The following is a 19,435-nucleotide window of genomic DNA, read 5'->3' as shown; positions in this document are numbered from 1 at the left end:
GCCTGAATTATAAAGTGAGGCTGTTAATTACAATGATTAAGCTATTTAACAAACAACCATCTAACCTTATTTTGTAGCACTCTAGCCACAGCCTCTCCCCCACCCCGCCAGGGTGGAGACCTGGACCCGCCCTCGGTATCCAATGCCCTCCCCCTGGGCAGGCAGAGACGTGTTTGAAATAAAGTTTATTGAAGTTTCTGTCGGTATTTACATATGATACACGGTAAATAACAGAGCCAGGCCCCCCACCCCATCCCTTCCCCACCCCCAAAGTCCCCCTCCCCCCAGCCTCGTTAAAAATCGCTGCGTAAAGACAGGTTAACTGCTGCGGTCCCCCCTCCCCCCTCCCACCTAAGATGCAAACTAAAAGCCCCCGTCCCTCCCCTGCCCCCCTCCCCCCACCCAGGGGGCCTTTCTAGTTCCGTGTACAACACTGTGCTACCTCGCCCCTCCTCCCCTAATAAGGGGGTGGGTGAGTTTCTGGTGACTCCCCCATCTGTCCAAGGGGGCGGACGGACCCTTGAAAGAGGCCAGAGTTGGGGGTCTGAGATGGGAAGGGGGACTTCAATGAGGGGGAGGGCCAGAAAATGGAAGACTTGGAGGTTTGGGGGGCGTCGACCCCCGCTACTGCCTCTCCCTCCCCCGACGGGGCCTCGAGGGGGAAGAGGCGGGCACAGGCGTGGAAATGGCGTGGAGGAATTCCCTCCACCCTAGGGTCTCCATTCTTGTCGCGTGGTGTGTGGGGCTGGATGCACCGACGGGCTTTGGATGAGCGGGTGAAGAGGAGGCCGGGAGACAGAGGAAGGAAAAGAAGCCACGGTCAGCTGAGAGAGCAAGAAAAGCCGTTAGAGAGAGCCCTCGAAAAGGCAGGTAACCTTCAAAAGGCCGAGGAGCGTCCAGCAGGTGAGAAAGAATGGGGTCTCCCGTGGGTGGGGAAGTGGGGGAGGGGACACCATACCTGCGGCCTCCAGCCCCACCCCGGCCGCACTACACCCGAGGACCAGGAAAGTCCGGAGGTGAGACTGGGCCGGGAAAGAGAGAAGCCAGGGCAGAGAGCAGAAGAGGATGCTTGGCATTTCTGGCGGCAGCTGGAACCTACTCTCCTGCCCACAGCCCCTGCAGCGAGGCGGAAGGCTGAAGGATGGCTCGCGGAGGTGGGCGCGCTCGGCCGCTCTGCCCAAGGAGCAGAGGAACCTGGGAGGCGGTACTAGGCCGGGAGGGGAGTGGCCTAAGGAAAAGGGGCGGGTCATCTAGAAGGAGGTGTCATCTGGAAGTGGAAGGGACCAATGAAGTGGAGCGGTCAGGAAAGAGGGAGGGGTTATGGTGACGGGGCGGGGCCACTGGGAAGAGGGCGGGGCTAACGCGTGCGCAGCGTCCTACGGGTGGGACGAGGAGTCCCGAGGACTTGAGGGGCAGCTGCGTTGTGGGGAGACCCATGAGGAGTAGGAGGAAGAGGAGGAGGAGGAAGAGGAGGAAGGGGGGCCCTCCGGGGGCGGAGCCTCAGCAGGGCGAGGTGGAGATGTGCAGGTGGTCCGGGTACTTGATGGCTGGAGGGTAGTTCTGCGTCATCTGGATGGATACGTCGCTAGAGATGTCGGAGGGACTGCGGCCGCGGCGCCACGCCTCGGGCTGCAGAAACTGGCCCGAGTAGTCGGAGCAGTCGCTGAGACGCGGGCGGTAGAAGGCCGGGTGCGGACGGTACATCTCCTCCTCCGCGTAGCGCTTGGTGAACAGGTACACGGACATCACGCCAGCTCCCTATGGCAAGGCAGGGTCAGAGTCGCAGAGGCTGGCCCCGGGCTCCCTCTGACCCCAAAACTCAAGACCCCCAGTCCCTCCTCTCCCAGGACCCAAGATTCCAGGCCTCCAGCTTCCTCCTTTCCCAGAACCCAGGAAGTAGAGCCCCAGTCACCTCCTCCCCAGGATCCCAGGAGTTGGAGCTCCCAGACCCTCCTCCTCCAGGACCCAGGGGTTAGGACCTCAGCCACCACCTCCTTTTAATTCAGAGTCTACACCCACAGCCTCCTCTTCCTCCTGGACCCAGGAATCATGCCCTCCCCCCCAACCCCCCCCATTCAAAACTCTAGAGTCTGGGCCCCACAGACATCACCTCTTTGAGTAGGAAGGAGGAAGCTGCGAAGGCAAAAGACCACCCGTAGCGATAGTGGAAATACTGCTCAGAGCTGCTGGGCCTGTTCATGACCTCGTCGTTGATGCTGGAAATGTAAAGAACCAAGCCCACCACCAAGGAGAGGCCTGTGGGGAGCAGAGGGGTGCCCTTGGCCCATTAGCAGTGGACCCCTTTCCCCAGCCCCAGGCCCCCTGCATCTCACCGCCATCCTCTCCCCTCTCCTCCCTGCTCTCCCCTGGACTAAATTCCATCCGTTGAAGTTCCTTGTGTGCTGGGCCTCGGCTGGGTGCAGGGAGCCCAGAGGTAAATCAACAGCCTCCTCCTCCCTCCCACCCCCACCCCTAATCTGCCATCCAGGAGCTCACAATGCAATTGGGGCAGGTAAACATGAACACTGATCAACAGTCACATCCATGGTGACATGTACTGTAAAGAAAACAGTAGCACAGAGCTCTGTGGGTCCAGAAGAGGCACCAAGCCCACCTGGGGCAAGGGTGGGGGGAGCCAAGGAAAGCTTCCTGGAAGCATGACTTTGTCGAAGTCCTAAAGGATGAGGCCCAGGGAAGAATTAGGGTTTACCATTATACCACTCCAGGCAGGGCAGAGGGAACAGCAGGGGCAAAGAGTTGGAGGGGGAACAATGAACTGATCCCTCCACGTAGCTAAAACATGAACCACAGCCACAAGAAATGAGGCCAGAGAAGGGGGCAGGGGCATTGCCATGATGAGGCTCGAATGCCAGGCTGAGGAGCTTGGCATCAATGCCAAGGGCACTAGGGAGCCATGGACGGTCTGAAGCAGAGGAAGGACAAGGCCAGATCGAAGTGTTAGAAGATCCTTTTGGGGCTGATTGGTTCTGGGAAGAGATTGGAAGGGAGAAACTGGATATTGTGATATTCCAAGGGAAGGAGGATGAAGCTGAGCTGAAGCTGTATAGATCATACTAGCAACAACAACAACATCAATAACAATAATAATAATAGCAACTGCTTATATAGGTCTTGCTCTAAGCTACGCACCATTCTCAGTGTTATATATGCATTAACTCATTCAAACCTCACAACACTTTCAAATTGGTACCATTTTTATCTCCATTTACAGCGGAGGAAATAGAGGCACATGGAGAAGGTGGAGAGGAGAGGTCTGATTTGAAAAATTTTAAGAGGCAACTATCACTTCTTCAAGCTGAACTTTCTTTTAAACAGTAGCCATGCAGAGCGATAGCCATACGTAGGGTGGCTTAAAGAGGCTATAAAATCCCTCCCCCCAAATTAATCCAAGTAATTCTCATCAGCATCTTCCCCTAGAATCCTACAAATAAACATTCGTGTGCCCGTCGCACCCAGAATAAATCTAAATTCCTTCCACTGCCTACAAACGAGGTTAGCAAACACAATGACCGCCCAGGGCTAAATCCAGCCCACCTCCTGTTTTCGTGTGGCCTACTAGCTAAGAATGGCTTTTATATAATTAAATGGTTGAAAAAATCAAAAGAAGACTATTTTGTGGCACGTAAAAAGTATATGAATTTCATTTGGCAGTTCCTCAAAGTGTTAAAGATAGAATTACCATATGACCCAGCGATTCCACTCCTAGGTATTTACCCAAGAGAACTGGAAACATATGCTCACACAAAAACTTGCGCATGAATGTTTGCAGCGGCATTATTCATAATAGCCAAAAAGTGGGAACAACCCAAATGTCTATCAATTGAATGGACGAACAAAATGTGGTATAGCCATATAAAGGAATATTATTCAGCCAAAGAAAGGAATGAAGTACGCGTTTATACTACCACACGGATGAGCCTAGAAGCTGTGCTAAGGGAAAGAAGGTAGATGCGCAAGAGCACATGTTGTACGGTTCCATTTATATGAAATGTCCAAAACAGGCAAGTCCATAGAGATAGAAGGTGGGTTGGTGGTTGCCAGGGCGTGGGGTGGAGGGGGGTCATGATTAGCAATTAAAGGGAGTGAGGTGTCTTTTTGGGGTGATGAAAATGTGGCAAAATTAGGTCATGCAGATGGTTGCACAACCTTGTGAATAGACTAAAACTGCTGAATATATGAACTTTATGTTATGTGAATTATAATGTCTCCATTTAAAAAGCATATGAATTTATAATTTCAGGGTCCATAAGTAAACTTTTGTTGGGACACAGCCACGCCCATTTGTTTACATTTAGCCTATGGCTGTACCGGCAAAACTGCGTAGCTGCGGCAGAGGCTGTACGGCCAGTAAAGCTGAAAATATTTGTTATCCGGCATTTTACAGAAACATGTACCTGACCCCTGGACTGCAATGCCTACAGGGTCACCTGCCAAACTCATCTCTAGCCATTTCTCCTTGCACCTGCTACTTAGGTCCCACTCTTGCTTGAACACAAGCTCATTTCTGCCTCAGGGCCTTTGCTCTCCCTGTTCCCTTGAACTGGAATGCTCTTCCCCCAGATTTCCACATGTCTCTCTCTGTCACTTCATTTATTATTATTATTTTGGCCGCATGGCATGTGGGATCTTAGTTCCCCGACTAGGGATAGAACTTGCTCCCCCTGCAGTGGAAGCACGGCATCCTAACCCCCAGTATCTGTCACTTCATTTAGATCTCTTATTCCTTGTCACCTCTTTAGAAAGGACTTCTATGCTCTCCTTGTTTTCAAAAATTGCCCCTTCACTCAGAATTAGAGAAATGCAGGTGAAAACGATGAGGACATACCATTTCTCATCCATCAGATCGTCAAAAAAAGCTTCACAACATACTGTTTGTGAGGCAGGGAAATGGAAGCTCTTATATATTGCTGGTGGGGATGCAAAATGAATGGTGCAACCTCTATGGAGGGGAGTTTGGCCATGTCTAACAATACCACACATATATTTATCCTTTAACCCAGCAATCCCACTTCTAGAAATTGACCCTGAAGATACCTGTCCAACAATATGAAAGCACATATGTACAAGTTAATTCACTGCAGCATTATTCATAATTGCAAAACATTAAAAATGACCTAGATGCCCTTACATAGAAGATTAATGGAATAAACTATAAAACATCACATAACAGAGTACTGTGCCACTATGAAAGGGCGATGAGGAAGATCTCTAGGAACAGATATGCAGTTCAGTGATAGTTCCAGACCATATCACTATTTAAAAAGACCATACAGAATGCTAGCTTTTAAGCCCAAAAAAGGTACATAAAATACATATATGCGTCTGCTTATTTTTACAAAAAGAGACATAGGAGGGGAAACAAACATGAAGTTGATTACTTTAGGTAGGTGAGAATAGGAAGGAAGAGATGGGAAGGAAGTGGCACTCCTCTGAGTATATATTTTTGCATAATTTTGACCTTTGGAACTATGCTAATATTTTATATATTCAAAAGATAAAATCAACAAGGATCTGGGGCTTCCCTGGTGGTGCAGTGGTTGAGAATCTGCCTGCCAATGCAGGGGACACGGGTTCGAGCCCTGGTCCGGGAAGATCCCACATGCCACAGAGCAACTAAGCCCATGCGCCACAAACACTGAGCCCGCGTGCCTAGAGCCCGTGCTCCGCAACAGGAGAAGCCACCACAATGAGAAGCCTGTGCATCGCAACAAAGAGTAGCCCCCACTTGCTGCAACTAGAGAAAGCCTACGCGCAGCAACGAAGACCCAACGCAGCCAAGAATAAAATAAATAAATCTATTAAAAAAAAAAACCAGGATGGGGAAAACAACAAATTGAATACAAACAAAAATAAATGAAGCTAATTTATATCAGATGAATAATACAACCACAGGAGGGGGGAAAGTAGTAATCCAAGTAACTTTTGGACAAAGTACTTTGAATATATATCTCAGTTTAAAGACAGAAAGGTCTGTGAAGAAATCTTGAACTGTATTTAATAAATTTTTATTGGGAGTGGTGTAGGGGTAGCAGTACTTAAGTTATTCTGTGTGGATAGTAGGGTTGAGCAAATGTGCAAATATACTGATGTTTTGGGGAGGTGGAGATCTCATTCCGAAAGAAGGAAGATACAAATCACAATGGAGTAAGTCAAGAAAGACCCTTGTGGTGTCAGTATAAACTCCTGTTTTACAAATATATGTAATTTCCCAGCTCGTATCCTGAAACATCCTAGGAGCAGTGACACCCCAGCAGCAATGAGCACACCTAGCACCCAGATTTTGGTCTCTACTATCACCCCCACTACATCAGGAGCTAGGAAGAAACAGCTCATTTGAAGCCTGAGGCAGGGGCAGTAAAGGTGTACTGGTACCACAAAATAAGGAAGTACTCAAAAACAAAATGGAGACATGTCAAAAAAGGACACAGGAACTCATCTGAAGGAGGTTCCTGATAGCCCAACTGGGGACAATCTGAACATCAAAATGAATACTAAAAGTAATGACATACAATACACTGAATTTTTAAAAAATGTGAATCCATACTGATATATTCTTTAAGGAAATAAATAATAAAAGAAAAGAGAAAATTTGGGAATTCCTTGGCAGTCCAGTGGTTAAGACTCCACACTTTCACTGCTGAGGGGCCAGGTTCAATCCCTGGTCTGGGAGCTAGAATCCCACAAGCCACGTGGCCAAAAAAAAAAAAAAACAAATTCTTCTTTTCGGTGACATCCATGTAGATAGAACAACAGAGTTAAGAAAACACCATTTTGCAACCCTTGTAGTAATATTAGGATTTAGGCAAGCATCGTCGACAGTGGACATTAAATCACTGTATGACAGAATCTCCCCATGGAATATCTATTAATTATGAAGATTTTTGAAAACTTCCTTTATCATAAAGGAACCTGACAGATACCATCTGAACCAAGAAACCAAAGCTAACATCACCAATAATGGGGCAAACGGACACCCCGACCTCCTGATGTGATCGTGACGCTACTTCGTTTATGTAGTGTCCCTACTGGTAATTTGTAACACGGATCCATTCCTGTGGGAACTGTGGGGTGTTCTACAAAACACTGGCTGCATTCTTCAAAAAAACATCAACAAGAAAGATTTTTTTTTAAAGGTACAGGAACTATATAAAAGATGAAAGGAGGCGAAAGAGACACAGCAAGGAAAAACAGAACTGGATCCTGAATCAGGGGAAAAACTGACTATAAAAGGCAGTGTGGAGACAACTGGTGAGATTTGAATGAACTGCGTATCAGCTGTAATACTGTATAAGTGTTAAACTTCCTGAATTTGATGATTGTACTGTGGTTAGGAAAGAAAATGCACTTGTGCTTAGGACATAATTGCTGACGTATTTAAGAGTGAAGTGTTTGCAATTTATGTTCAGGTGGTTATATAATAATATAATATAATATAATATAAGTTACATAATATATACATATATAGATATATACACATAAGATACAAAGAAACAGAAATACAAATGTGGAAAATGTTATAAATTGGTCCCAGTGAAGAATATATGAGAGTTCCTTGTATAACTCTTGCAACTTTTCTGTATGTTTAAAATTTTTCCAAAGCAACACATTTTGAATAAAATGGACATCCCCAAACAGGATTTTTCCCCCAAGGTGCCAAAATGTTACCCTGCAAATGACTTATTCGTTGTAAAGAGAAAAATGTACCTTTTCAGTGGAGAGCTCTAATGATCACCCCCTTTTCCAAGGGTTCAAACTTTGTTCCACTCCGGTAGGAACAACGTGATGTTATTTGCTACCTGAAGGGATGGGCTGTAAAGAACGTGGTACCACCTCTAAATCTTGCCAAACATATTTAACCAGAATCTAATCAAGTCTCTACCCTGGACATAACTTCCAGGCTACAGAAAATACAAAGAAAGAGGAACAAATCAAAGGATGCCACAAGGAAACAAATAAATGTGGGATGTGGGGTGTTCTACAAGACACCCTGTCCTGCAGATTTCAAAATGACAATGGTATGAGCCAAGCTGTAATACTAAGCAAGTGTCTGATCTTAACATCTCGAATAGCGACACAACCAGATAGTATTAGGTCTCCTGATGCAATACAGTGGGACATAATAGCACCACCTATCTATGAAGTACTTTATCACCACCACCCACCCCCAAAAAAATCAAACCTGGATCTGATCTACAGTTTTACAGGAAAACACAGGATGGAGGAGCATATTAAATCACAAAAACACAATTAGAAAGATCTAGAGTGTGGGAATTCTATGAGACAAATGACTAGATTTCTTCAACAAATAAATGGCAAGGAAAAAAATAGAAGGAGAAGGACTGTTATAGATTAAAAGAGGCTTCAGAGATCTATCAACTAAATGCACAAGTGGAATTTGGATCCTGGTCTGCAAGAAACTAATGGTAAAAAAAAAAAGGCATTTATGAGACAAGTGGGGAAGTTGAACACTAAGTAGATATTAATTTATATTAAGCAGCTATTCTTAATTGTTTGGGCATGCCAGTGGCACTGTGGCTAGTTAAATAACAAAGTACTGATTTCTCAGAGATATACTGAAATATTTGTGGATAAAACGATTTAATGTTTGAGACCAACTTTAAAATCATGTAGTGAAGTACAGAAGGGAGGTATGGCAGTATGACTAAAAAAAGATTCACCATATGTTGATAATTGTTGAAACTGAGTGAAGGGTACATGGCAAATTATACTATCCTTTGTATATTTTTATAATGAAATATATTTTAAAAGTCAGTGTTGTAAAAAAAATATAGTATGGGAACTATTCTAGACTAAAAGAGAATTACTAAATGCTACGCGTAAACAGACTGAATCCTGGTTCTGGGGGAAAAGCTATAAAAGGCATTCTTAGAACAACTGGGACAGTTTGAAAATGGAATGAATTATATTATGGAATTATTGTAAAATTTCTAGATTTGATAGTGGTGTTGTAGTTACGTAGAAAATGTCACTACTCTTAAGAGATGCATATTAAAATGGTTAGAGATGAACGATCACGATGCCTGCAACTTACTTTCAAACGGTAAAGCCAGAAACAAACAAAAACCAAACTGTGTGTAAAGACAGAGACGGAATATAGCAAAACTTCAGCAAAATGCAAGTATCTATGTGGACCCAGGTGGAAGAAGCACCAGTGTTCACTGTACTATTCTACAGATTTCAGAGTTTTCTTTAAAAATTTGGAGTGATTGAGGTAAGATTAAATAATGATGTTCCCATCCATCTCCTTCCCCTTAACTGTTTTATTTATCTTTGTTGCACTTATCACTACCTAACATTATATTTTCTATCTATTTGTAGTTTTTAGTCATGAATCTCCTCCACTTCCTCTAGGATGCTTGAAACTCGTCTACCTTGTTTCCTACTGCATTCCTAGCATCTGGTGCAAGAGCCAGCAGATAATAAATACTAGTTGAATGGATGAATATACTTGCCATGCACCTGGAACTTCGAGCTCGTTAGCTGCTTTTCCCTTTTAAATCCACTCTAAATCCCCATTCCTCTGTCTCCTTTAAGAATTAGCTTTTGCTGAACTTCCATAGCACTTTCAACTTCTGGTATTCCATAATTTTGATATTCAAGAAGAGGGGGCCCATGAAGTGTTACATGGTGAAGGCATCTGCTATAGGTCTTGAAAGATGAGCAGGTTTATAGGAAAAGAATACCTAGGGAATTCCCTAGCGGTCCAATGGTTAGGAGTAGGTGCTTTCACTGCCAGGGACCCGGGCTCAATCCCTAGTCTGGGAATTAAGAGCCCACAAGCCATGAGGCATGGCCAAAAATAAATAAAATAAAATAAAATAAAATAAAGGCAATGCGTGACTCTAAACGGGATCCTTAAAAAAAAAAAAAAAAAAAAAAGGAAAGAAACAATACTTAAAGATCCTTTAAAAAAAAAAAAAAAAGAAAGAAACAATACCTTGATTCCCAGTCCCCCATCCAAGGATGGTCCATCATCAAGTAATGTCTATGTTACTTCCTGAATCTCTCAAAATCTAAACCCCTTTTTGCATCCCCAAGTCCTCCGACCCAGCTAAGGCTTATTCCCTATGCCTGTTCCACTGCCTACAAATCTTTATCCCCCTCTTTTAGATACTGGTTCTTTCTAAAGCCCATACCTGCTAACCACTCCTGCCTCACCTCAAGTCCCATGTTTCACATTTCAGTTGTAAATAACAAACATTCTCCATACAGAGAGTCAGGAGCAGGGGTGATGAGAAGGAGACAAATATTTCCAAAGAGAAGAAAAATAAGAAAAAAAAAGAAACAGAGAAAGAGCTTTTTGTTGTTGTTTTTCACCCTTGTTTTTAGTAATTGAAAGTTGTCTAAAAACAACGTCAAAAGGTAAGTTATTCTTGTCATTCTTTCTCCTTCCTGGTCATTTTACAGTGGCTCTGCTTCTCTAAAAAATAACGTTCTTTTCCCTTTTTTCCCCTTCTCCCTTTTTCTCTCTCCCTTCCCCCTTCCCTGCTCTGTAATCCAACTCTCTCCCTCCCCTCTCCGCTACATCTGCTTCAGAATACTTAGAGCACAGTAGGCAAGAATCACCTACATTCCAAGCTCAACAGGCACAAGCTGCTTTAGAACAAAGAGTTTCAGGACCACGGAGAGCTACACAGCTGGCTACTTGTCTTAGCTGCTTTCTAGGGTCTTAACACATGCTGTGAATTCCATCTCTGTACAAGGCACTTTTCTCTCTTCACGTGAAAAACTTCCCCTCGCCCTTTCTGCATCGTCAACTTAGATGTCACCTGCTCCTGAAATTGTGGTCGTTCCCACCCTTCCCACCACCTTATTGTGTCAGCTTAATGTATCTTCGCTTTTCCCAGAATGCCCTGAGCTGTCTTTACCATGCATCCCTTCTACATTCATTGTGGACTTTGTGCCAGCAACTCATCTAGGCTCTGAAGATACAAGCAAGAGCATGTTCCTGCCTTTTGGAGTTTACATTCCAGTAGAAGGAGACAGAAAATGAAGATGACAATAGCAATAAGTGCTATGAAACAAATATAAAATAGGGAATGTGATGGATAGTATAGTGGGGGCAAAGCAACATGGGGTACCACTGTCAGAGAAAGAAACTCTGAAGAGGGAAAGTTGGAGTCTTTGAGAATTAGGGGGAAGAGACTTCCAAACATGGAAGTGAGGCTGAGATGATCATTTTTGAGGAATAGACTGAGGCCAGTGCAGCTGAAGTTACAAGCAATGGAGAGAGTGTTAGTGAGTTAGGTAATAAGGCCAGAGGTCTGAACAGTGGCCAAATCATGGAAGACCTTGTAAGCCAGCATGAGGAATTGGGATGTATTCTAAGTGCAATGGAAATCCATTAAAGGGATTTAAGCGTTGTGTGACAAGCACTGACGCACATGTAGCTGGGAGCTGTTTTGTGGCTGACTGCCTGCAGACTGTCATGCATTCCAATATACATTAGGTGCAGACAAATACTGTTTGATTCCACTTATACGAGGTACCTAGAATAGTCAAATTCATAGAATCAGAAAGTACATTGGTTGATGCCAGGGACCAGGCGGGGGTTGGGGAGGGGGAATGGAGAGTTAGTGTTTAATGGGGACAGAGTTTCAGTTTAGGAAGGTGAAAATTCTGGGAGATGGATGATGGTGAGAGCTGCACAACAATGTGAATGTACTTAGTGCCACTGAACTGCACAGTTTAATATGGTTAAAATAGTATGTTTTATATTATGTGACTTTCACCACATTAAAAAAAAAAAAAGATTCAGTATGTCACCAGCACCCAGCACAGGGCGTGGCATGTAAGATGTCTCTGTAAATGTTTGATGAGTGAATGAATGAATGAGCAGATGCATAGAGCATGACTGAGGATCAGGGGTTAATATGAGCCATGCATGGGAAGCATGCCTCTTATGACCTGGAAAAAGAAAATCAATGTCACTCCAGCCTCCTCCCCTTCTCTCACCAACCATATCCAGTCAGTCATCTGGTTCTATTGATTCTTCTGTCAATATCCCTCTCTCTCAAAGCCATCCAGTCACCTTTATCCTTCCACACCCCCTCCCAGCTCAAACCTTATCTGCTATTGCCCGGACCAATGCATAAGCCTCCTCCTCTGTTTGCCCAGTTCCAGTCTCTTTCCTTCTAGTGCATTCCAAACACAAGTCCCTGAGGGATCTTTAACGTCCCGGTGTGACCCTATCCCTTTCCTGCCCCAGCCCTCTCACCACTTTCTCCAAAATTGAATGCCAACTTCACCATTTCCCCGACCTCGGGCAACTCTCATCTCTTTCTAAGTCTCAGTTTCCTCATGGGGAGCATGAGGTGGTTGGACTAGATCATTCCATTCCAAGATCTAAGATATTGTTGGTACTATTTCCATTCTTTCCCCTGTCTTTTGGGCCCCATCACAGAGCATGCAGGATCTTGCTTCCCAGACCAGGGATCGAACCCGTGCCCCCTGCAGTGGAACTGCAGAGTCTTAACCACTGACCACCAGGGAAGTCCCCCTTTCCTCTCTTTTAATCTCCTTTGTCTTTAGGATTTTTAACTGTGGTAGGGCAGCAGAGCACCAGGGTGAAAGTCTGGTTTGGAATCGTCTTCCACTATGGAGCAACTTCTGAGTGCTTCGGTTTCCTCAAGTGGAAAATGGGAATAATGATAGCATCTGCCTTATGAGGGGAAGAAAAAGAAATAACTTAATTTGCACAAAGCACTTAGAACTTCCCCAAACCATGGCACTCAATAAAGTGTTTATTATCACGGTTGTTGTTGCTACTACAGCCATTTATGAATGTATGTGTGTATGTATTTATTTAAAATTACCACGTGTTGAATACTTACTGCTATAGATCAGGCACTGGGTTGGCCCTTCACGTCCGTGATCTAGAGCAGGGGTCAGAAAACTACTATTTGTCCTGCTGCCTGTCTTTGTATGGTTTGCGAGCTAAGTGTGGTTTTTACATTTTTTTAATGGTGGGGAAAAAAAAAACAAAAGAAGAAGAATATTTCATAACCCATGAAAATTACACTGAATTCAAATTTCAGGGTCCATAAATAGGATGATTGGAACACAGCCAGGCCCATTGCTTCCCCTCTGCTTGCTCACAAAGCCTGAAATATTTACTATTTTGCCCTAAGCAAAAAGTTTGCTGACCCCTGAGCAAGACTGGTCCTCTCAACAGCTCCAGAAAGGAAGGCTGTAACTCACACACTGAGTAAGTGGTAGGATTTTAACCCAGGTCTTTCTAGGTTCACAGGAGGAGGTGCCTTCAGCCACTACCCCCTACAACCTGTAAAGCACACAACTGGATACTTTGGGTGGGGTGCATAGGTCATAGTCTATGAAATGAAGTTCAGGAAGCGGGGTTCAATCCCCGCCCATTACTCTATTATTACATCAGAGGCCTGACTTCCAGCCCTGACAGCACCATTGATCCTCAGCTTGACCTTGGGAAGTCAGGTCCTGATGCAAATCAGGTCCACAAGCATGGCTTTTGGGAAGAGAATATCCTCGGTTCTAATGCCAGCGCTGCCATTTACCAGCTATGTCACCTCTTTTGTTTCAACTTCTGTGAACCACGAACAATGGGATTTTCCTTCTTCTAATGTTTCAGGTGGGTTGAATAAACGTTCCCATGCTCCTTACCCTTGCCCCACTTTCTGTCTCTCTAGGCCACTATTTTTCCATCTGACACTCTGGGATGGAGATATTCTACGTGTCTTATTTTAGCTCTGTGTCTGGCTCTACATGCTGTGATTCAAATTTGCACAGAGGTTGCACCCTGGTTTCCCTGGGAAAAGGTCTCGTCAGGTTAGGTTGGAAACACGGGGGAGGTTTAGCCTGGAGAAAGCTGGGTGAGGAAAAGGGAGGAGACTGGGGGAGAGGATATTTGAAGATCTATCTTCAACTATTTGCAGAGCCAAGTCAAAAGAGGCAGCCGAATGCAGGCCCAAAGGGACAGAACGGAAACGAGACCAACAGCGGGGTTTGTTCATAAAGTATCAACTGAATTAAAAGGGCACGAATGGGGTTTAATTAAATCACGTTGAGTTAATTCGAATTGAACTGAAGAAATGAGTCAGAATAGATTGGGGTTAGTTGGGCCAGACTGATGGAGTTAAGTGTGTCAGAGCTGAGGTGATCTGGGCTGACCTGAGCTGAGTTGGACCAAATTGGACTGGACTGAGCTGAAATTTGGAGGAGGGTAGCACTTCAGAAGCAGCTCTACTCTGGAGGTCAGGACACTTGGGTCCCTGGGGAGCCAGCATTATGTTGGTATCTTAGGCAACTCCCTGCACAACTGCAGGCCTCGGTATCCCCGTTTTATCAAATGAGTGCTAATAATAACTCCCGGGCAGAGATGTTATGAGAAGGTTATGAGATCACTCATGCAAAAGAACCCTGAATCTCAAAAGAAACAAGAACTATAAACAAACGTTGAACTCTAGCTAATGACACGCATGGTGAAGAATTTAGGGCAAAGTGTACTGATGCCTGCAACTCACTTGGAAATGCATTTTAAAATGATAATAAGATAGACTGATGGATGGGTAGAGAGACAGATGGACAGATACAGGATAGAGCACATCTGTGGTATGGTAATGGTCGACCGTAAGTGGTGGGCACAGGGTTCTTTCAACTTTTCTGGTTGAAAAATGTTCAAGTAAAATGATGCACAGAACATAAAGAGCCTTGTAATCTGTTAATTGCTCAAATATCAGGAGTGGTTAAAAATACAGCCTCTGGAGGCGAAATGCGTGAGTTTGAATCCCATCTCTGCCTCTCACTGGTTGTATGGCCCTGAGCAAATGACTTCATTTCTCTGAGTGTTTGTTTCCATATCTGTAAAATGGGGCTATTAATAGCATTTACCTCACAGGGTTGTTGTGAGTATCAGAACAGAGCCTGGCACCTAATTAGCACCCAACAGGCATTCGCTGTGATTTGGCGGCTAGCTCCATTTCACAGAGGAGGGAAGTGGGACTCAGAGAGGTTCTGCAACTCCTTCAGGATTACACAGCAAGGAAGTGGCTTTCCTATTGGAAGAGGAACCCCAGGTTCCTGGAACCTAAAATAGTCCCACGGCCTTTAAGTCTTTTCCTTGGGCTTACCCGATAGGATGAAGAAGATGCCAGAAACGAAGGCCAGAATGGTCCTCTGTGGGCGGATGTGGCCGATGTTGCTGATGACGAAGGCGGTGAACACGAGGAAGAGACTGACCATGGGGAAGGGGGTGGCTGTGCGCACTGTCTCTGGGGGAGGGGTAAGAAGAAAGACAGGGGTGAGGGGGGACTCTCCAGGAGGACACCTCCCCGTTCTCCTGACCCCTCCACTTCCACCCCCCACCTCCCAGCCCTGACCCCGCTCTTTTATGTGGTTCCTCCCCTTTCTGAAACTTCCACTGCTGGCCCCACCCCTTCACACAGGCCACACCTCCTTTGGTTTGACCCCACCCCTTGCCTGTTGACTCCACCCACTTCCCAGGCCCCACCCCTTCAACCTGGCCCCTCCTCCTTACCCAACCACTCTGCCTGCTTTCAAGCCTCCACTCCTTCCCTCCCACCCCACCCCTTCTCTGGTCCTACCCTTTCTCCCAGGACCCGCCCTGCCACCCTGCACCCTTGTTGCCTGACCCTCCCCACCCCCTGCTTCCCCTCACTCAGAATATTCTCCGTGTTTTCCGTCACCAAGTTGATCTCCGGTTCAAGGAAATATTCTGAGGCCACGCAGCGACCCTTTTCCCGGCCTGAGGGGAAGATAAGAAGGCAGGGCTGGATGAGAGGCTCCTGAGCTTTGGAGAGGCAGTCAGGGGCAGGACGCACAGTAGAGAGACCCCAGGATGGGAATGTGAGGTTTAATCCAAGGATCATGGTCTGTACTACTCTTAGGGGGTCGCAGAAGGGGGTGGGCAGGAGTCCGAGAGCTCCTATTGCAAGCTGCCTTAGAGTCCCTTGGATGGAGGACAGGGCTGGAAAACTGAGTCCCAAGTGAGGAGGGGCTATGGGCCAGGACTCCTGGATCCCTAAAGAGGTAAGGTCTGGGGGGTGAGGTGGGACAGGATTCCTAGAAGGAGTGGTCTCTGGGGTAGCTGGGAGGCACAGTTTTGTTGTTTTTTTTTTTATTCCTATTCAGCTCTGGAACTGTCCAGGAGACAAGTTCTGAACTTAGACTGCTGCTTCTAAGGGGCCAGGGGCTCCAGGAGGTTACGGGGATTAGGGACCTGGAGATTGTGTGAGCATTAAGGTTCTTAGATCCTGGGAATAAAGGGCTAGAAATTGAATCTCCAGGTGGAAATTTGACTCTCCAGGAGAAAAACAGGACTGATTTCTGGATTTCTGGCACCCATGGGATGGAACTATGGATAAAGACTCTCAGATCCCAAGCAAGGCAGGGACAGTTGACTGGTGGGCAGGTGAGGTCTGTACCTGCGAAGAAGCAGACGCGCCATAGGCCGGCATGCAGCGCCATCTTGACCTCCGTGGTCTGGTTCTGTGGCAACACCGTTCCCTCTTCCATGTACAGCCAGTAGTCCGTGCTGACCGCAATGCCCACAAGCAGCAGGCCACACGCACCAAACACGCTGCTCAGCAGGGTCAGGGCGCGGCTACTGCAGTGACTCATCCTCAGCGGCGGGGGGCGCCCTGCGGGGCCTGAGGGACGGGAAGCTGCAGTGGAGGGCCCTGATGGGACCACTAGAGTCCCCAGACCCCATGCAGCCACGTGGGACATCGGACCCAGGCCAGAAACAACAATCCCCAAACTGAACCCTCTAAAATCTGACCTCTGTGTCCTGACCTACAACTCCATCCCTGGATTTGAACCAGTAACTTGTCTAGAAACCCTAACCTAGGCCACCAATCCTCACTCCAGGCCCAGACCTAACACCCTGACCCCTTTCTTTTGGACTCTGTCTCTGAATAGCAACTAGAAATCCCCCAAATGGGTCGCTAGCCAAGGACCCTAACCCCATACCCTGGCCTTGACCTCAGACCTCCCATCTAAGTTTAAACCCTTAACATCCAATTCTAATACCAAGACCTTGACCTTTTAACTCTGATATGGTGTCTTGACCTCAATTTGGTATCCCAGTCTGAGATCATGGACCATGACCCAGATCCAAGATTCCAGAACCTTAATTCCCCCCTCCCCCCATCCCAAATCCCCGCAGGCCCCTGAACCTGGAATGCTAGAACTCCACCCCATGTTGCTGGATCCCAGAATATTGGGGCCCAGAGACCTGGAGCCAGGGTTTTGGCTAGAGACTCCAGAACGTCAAAACCATGATCTGGGAGTCCCCCATCTCAGCACCCTAATCAGAGCACTCCAGTCAAACAAGTGACCTCCTTCAAACTAGGGATCAGTGCTCTGAGCTCTAAAACCCAAATCAGGAAGCCCAGGATCCCCATTCCCCCCATCCCCATTACAAGATCCCCAGATTCCCTACCAGAGGTTCTGGACTCCAACTTCCCATACTAGGATTTCCAAATACAGACCCTCTTCAACATGCAATCTGGAACCCAGATCTCCCTAGCACTGGACCCTCAAAAAAGAAATCCTCAGTTCAAGGCTGTGGCCTCCAAAATTCCAGCCAGAAATCTGGAGACTCCAACTAGGGAGCTCTTAATCCCTTACCCACCACACTCACCCTTTATCAAGAACATTTCCCTAAACCACACAGTCTCATGATTTGGGAGGCTCAAATTGCAATCCCCATCCTATCTCAACCAGAGACCTCAACCTACATGAATACCACAATCTCCATCACCGTTTTAACTATGAAGGTTAAGACCCCGAATCAACAGCCCCCCAACAATGCAGCCAAGACTTGAGACCCCACTCTCCTGAACCAGAATTCTTGTAGCCTTGAAACTTGACACCACCCCAATAAGAACCCTGGAGTTTGAGACAATCTTCATCCCGCCTGCCCCCCCCCCATTGCAGCATCTAGTGCCCCCAGCCCACCCGCCACGCCCCCAGCCTCCTGGAGGATTCAGGAATCCGAGGCTGGCAGGGCTCCGACCAGCTTTTCCTCCCATCCCCCGTCCCATGGCTCCAGGGCTTGACTGCTAGCTGTCTGCTCCTCTTCCAGTCCACTCACCTCGGAAACCAGCATCAAAAACCCTGTCACCCTGACTGTCTTAGTCCCAGGTAGGTGACCTCAGCTCCCCCCATTGGCTTCTCAGACTCCCAGCTGGGACCTTGCCAACGTCACCCTTCTCACTTCCCCTCTGGAGGTCCCCTCCTTCCTTGCTTGATTCCTCCTCACTCGAAATGGCCCGCCCAGATCTCCTCATTCTCCTCCAGCCTCCAGCCCTTCCTCCTTTGGGACCCCCCCCTCCCCCCCAGGCCCGGAGCCTCCTTCTTATCTTCTTTATTCCAGCCTTTCCTGGATATAGGCTTCTGGATCCCCGGGGTCCCATTCTCCAAGCCCCAAGTCCAACTCCACCTCCCTTCGATACCTTGGGAGACGTGCTCCCTCTTTCTGGGGACCCCTTCTCAGACTCCAGCCTGCCTTTACTGGGCCCAGGCCCTCCCCGCTCAGCCAGGACCGCCTCTCTCAAGGACCTGGCCTGCACCCTCCCCGGTGCCCACGGTCTCCAAGACTCGGACATTAAGAGTATAGTTGCCCCACTCTGGGACCCTCGGACCCCGTCCTCCCAGATTCCTTAGGCCCAAATGTCCCTCCATCCCCCATTGCCCCCGAACTCGGGCGTCCGACCGCCAGAATCTCAGCCCCCGGAGCCACTCAGGCCCCTTTTAGCCCCAAGCCCCGTCCCCCAGCCACCTCCAGAGGAACCCCCCGCGCCCACCTCCTTCCAGGACCCTCCCCTCGCGCTCACCTCGCTCAGGGTTGGGCGGACGCTCCGGGCCGCGGGCCCCGCAGCCGCATGACCGGCCCCGCGGCTTCCCCCGGCCGCCGCCGCCGCCACCGGGGTCGCCGGTGCCCGCGCCCCCCGCCCCCGCCCCGGAGCCCGGCGTCCCGGCCCCCTCCCGGCCTCCCACCCCCCACCCCCCGCGCCCGCGGCCTCACTCGGCGGACGACGCCGGGAGCTGGGACCGGCGGCCGCTCATTGGCTACTGAGGAGGAGGGGAGGGGCAGGGAAGGAGAGGGGAAAGGATGCGGGGAGGGAGGGAGACGGGCCTCGAGAATGGGGGAGGCAGGGAGCGAGAGAGAATAGAAACAGAGGTAGAGAGCCCGAGAGGGGCAGGGGCACACAGAGCGGCAGAGAGACAGAGCGGAGAATCCAGAGTCACACCGAGACCTCGAGGCTGTGAAATTCTGAGACTCGCAGGTCTGGAGACTGGAGAAGACACAGAGATGGCCTAAAAGAGACAGAGAGAGAAATGGAGAGGCAGAGATCTGATCTAGGATCCCTCCTCTTCCTCCAGGCTAAGAGAT

General features: G+C 47.7%; 1 protein-coding gene across 2 annotated transcripts; it reads right to left on the bottom strand.

Annotated features, from left to right (window-relative positions):
- Positions 1–396: 396 nt before the first annotated feature.
- CACNG7 (calcium voltage-gated channel auxiliary subunit gamma 7) lies at positions 397–18,971 on the bottom strand. Of its 2 annotated transcripts, XR_007474316.1 has the most exons (7): positions 18,876–18,971; positions 16,461–16,685; positions 15,695–15,781; positions 15,147–15,287; positions 2,111–2,256; positions 959–1,758; positions 397–824 (listed from the first exon to the last, which is right to left on the bottom strand). XR_007474316.1 is itself a non-coding variant. In XM_033416376.2 (6 exons), the coding sequence occupies exons 2-6, from the start codon at positions 16,654–16,656 to the stop codon at positions 1,501–1,503; spliced, it is 828 nt and encodes a 275-aa protein (XP_033272267.2). In that variant the 5' UTR covers positions 16,657–16,685; positions 18,876–18,971; the 3' UTR covers positions 397–1,500. The 2 variants fall into 2 exon arrangements, 1 of the variants encoding a protein (XP_033272267.2); XM_033416376.2 differs by having other exon boundaries at positions 397–1,758.
- Positions 18,972–19,435: the final 464 nt, after the last annotated feature.

The sequence above is a fragment of the Orcinus orca genome, chromosome 20, assembly GCF_937001465.1.
Source record: "Orcinus orca chromosome 20, mOrcOrc1.1, whole genome shotgun sequence".
In the NCBI taxonomy this organism is placed as follows: Eukaryota; Metazoa; Chordata; class Mammalia; order Artiodactyla; family Delphinidae; genus Orcinus; species Orcinus orca.
The sequence above is the reverse complement of the archived record's forward strand: the minus strand, read 5'-3'. Positions and strand labels throughout refer to the sequence as shown.

Excerpts from the sequence above, each read along its gene's own strand:
- CACNG7 (XM_033416376.2), bottom strand. The coding sequence starts at position 16,656 with ATGAGTCACTGCAGTAGCCGCGCCCTGACCCTGCTGAGCAGCGTGTTT. Across the intron at positions 15,782-16,460 it reads GCGCGTCTGCTTCTTCGCAG|GCCGGGAAAAGGGTCGCTGC; the intron begins GTACAGACCTCA and ends TCTTCCCCTCAG. Across the intron at positions 2,257-15,146 it reads CATCTTCTTCATCCTATCGG|GCCTCTCCTTGGTGGTGGGC; the intron begins GTAAGCCCAAGG and ends TGCTCCCCACAG.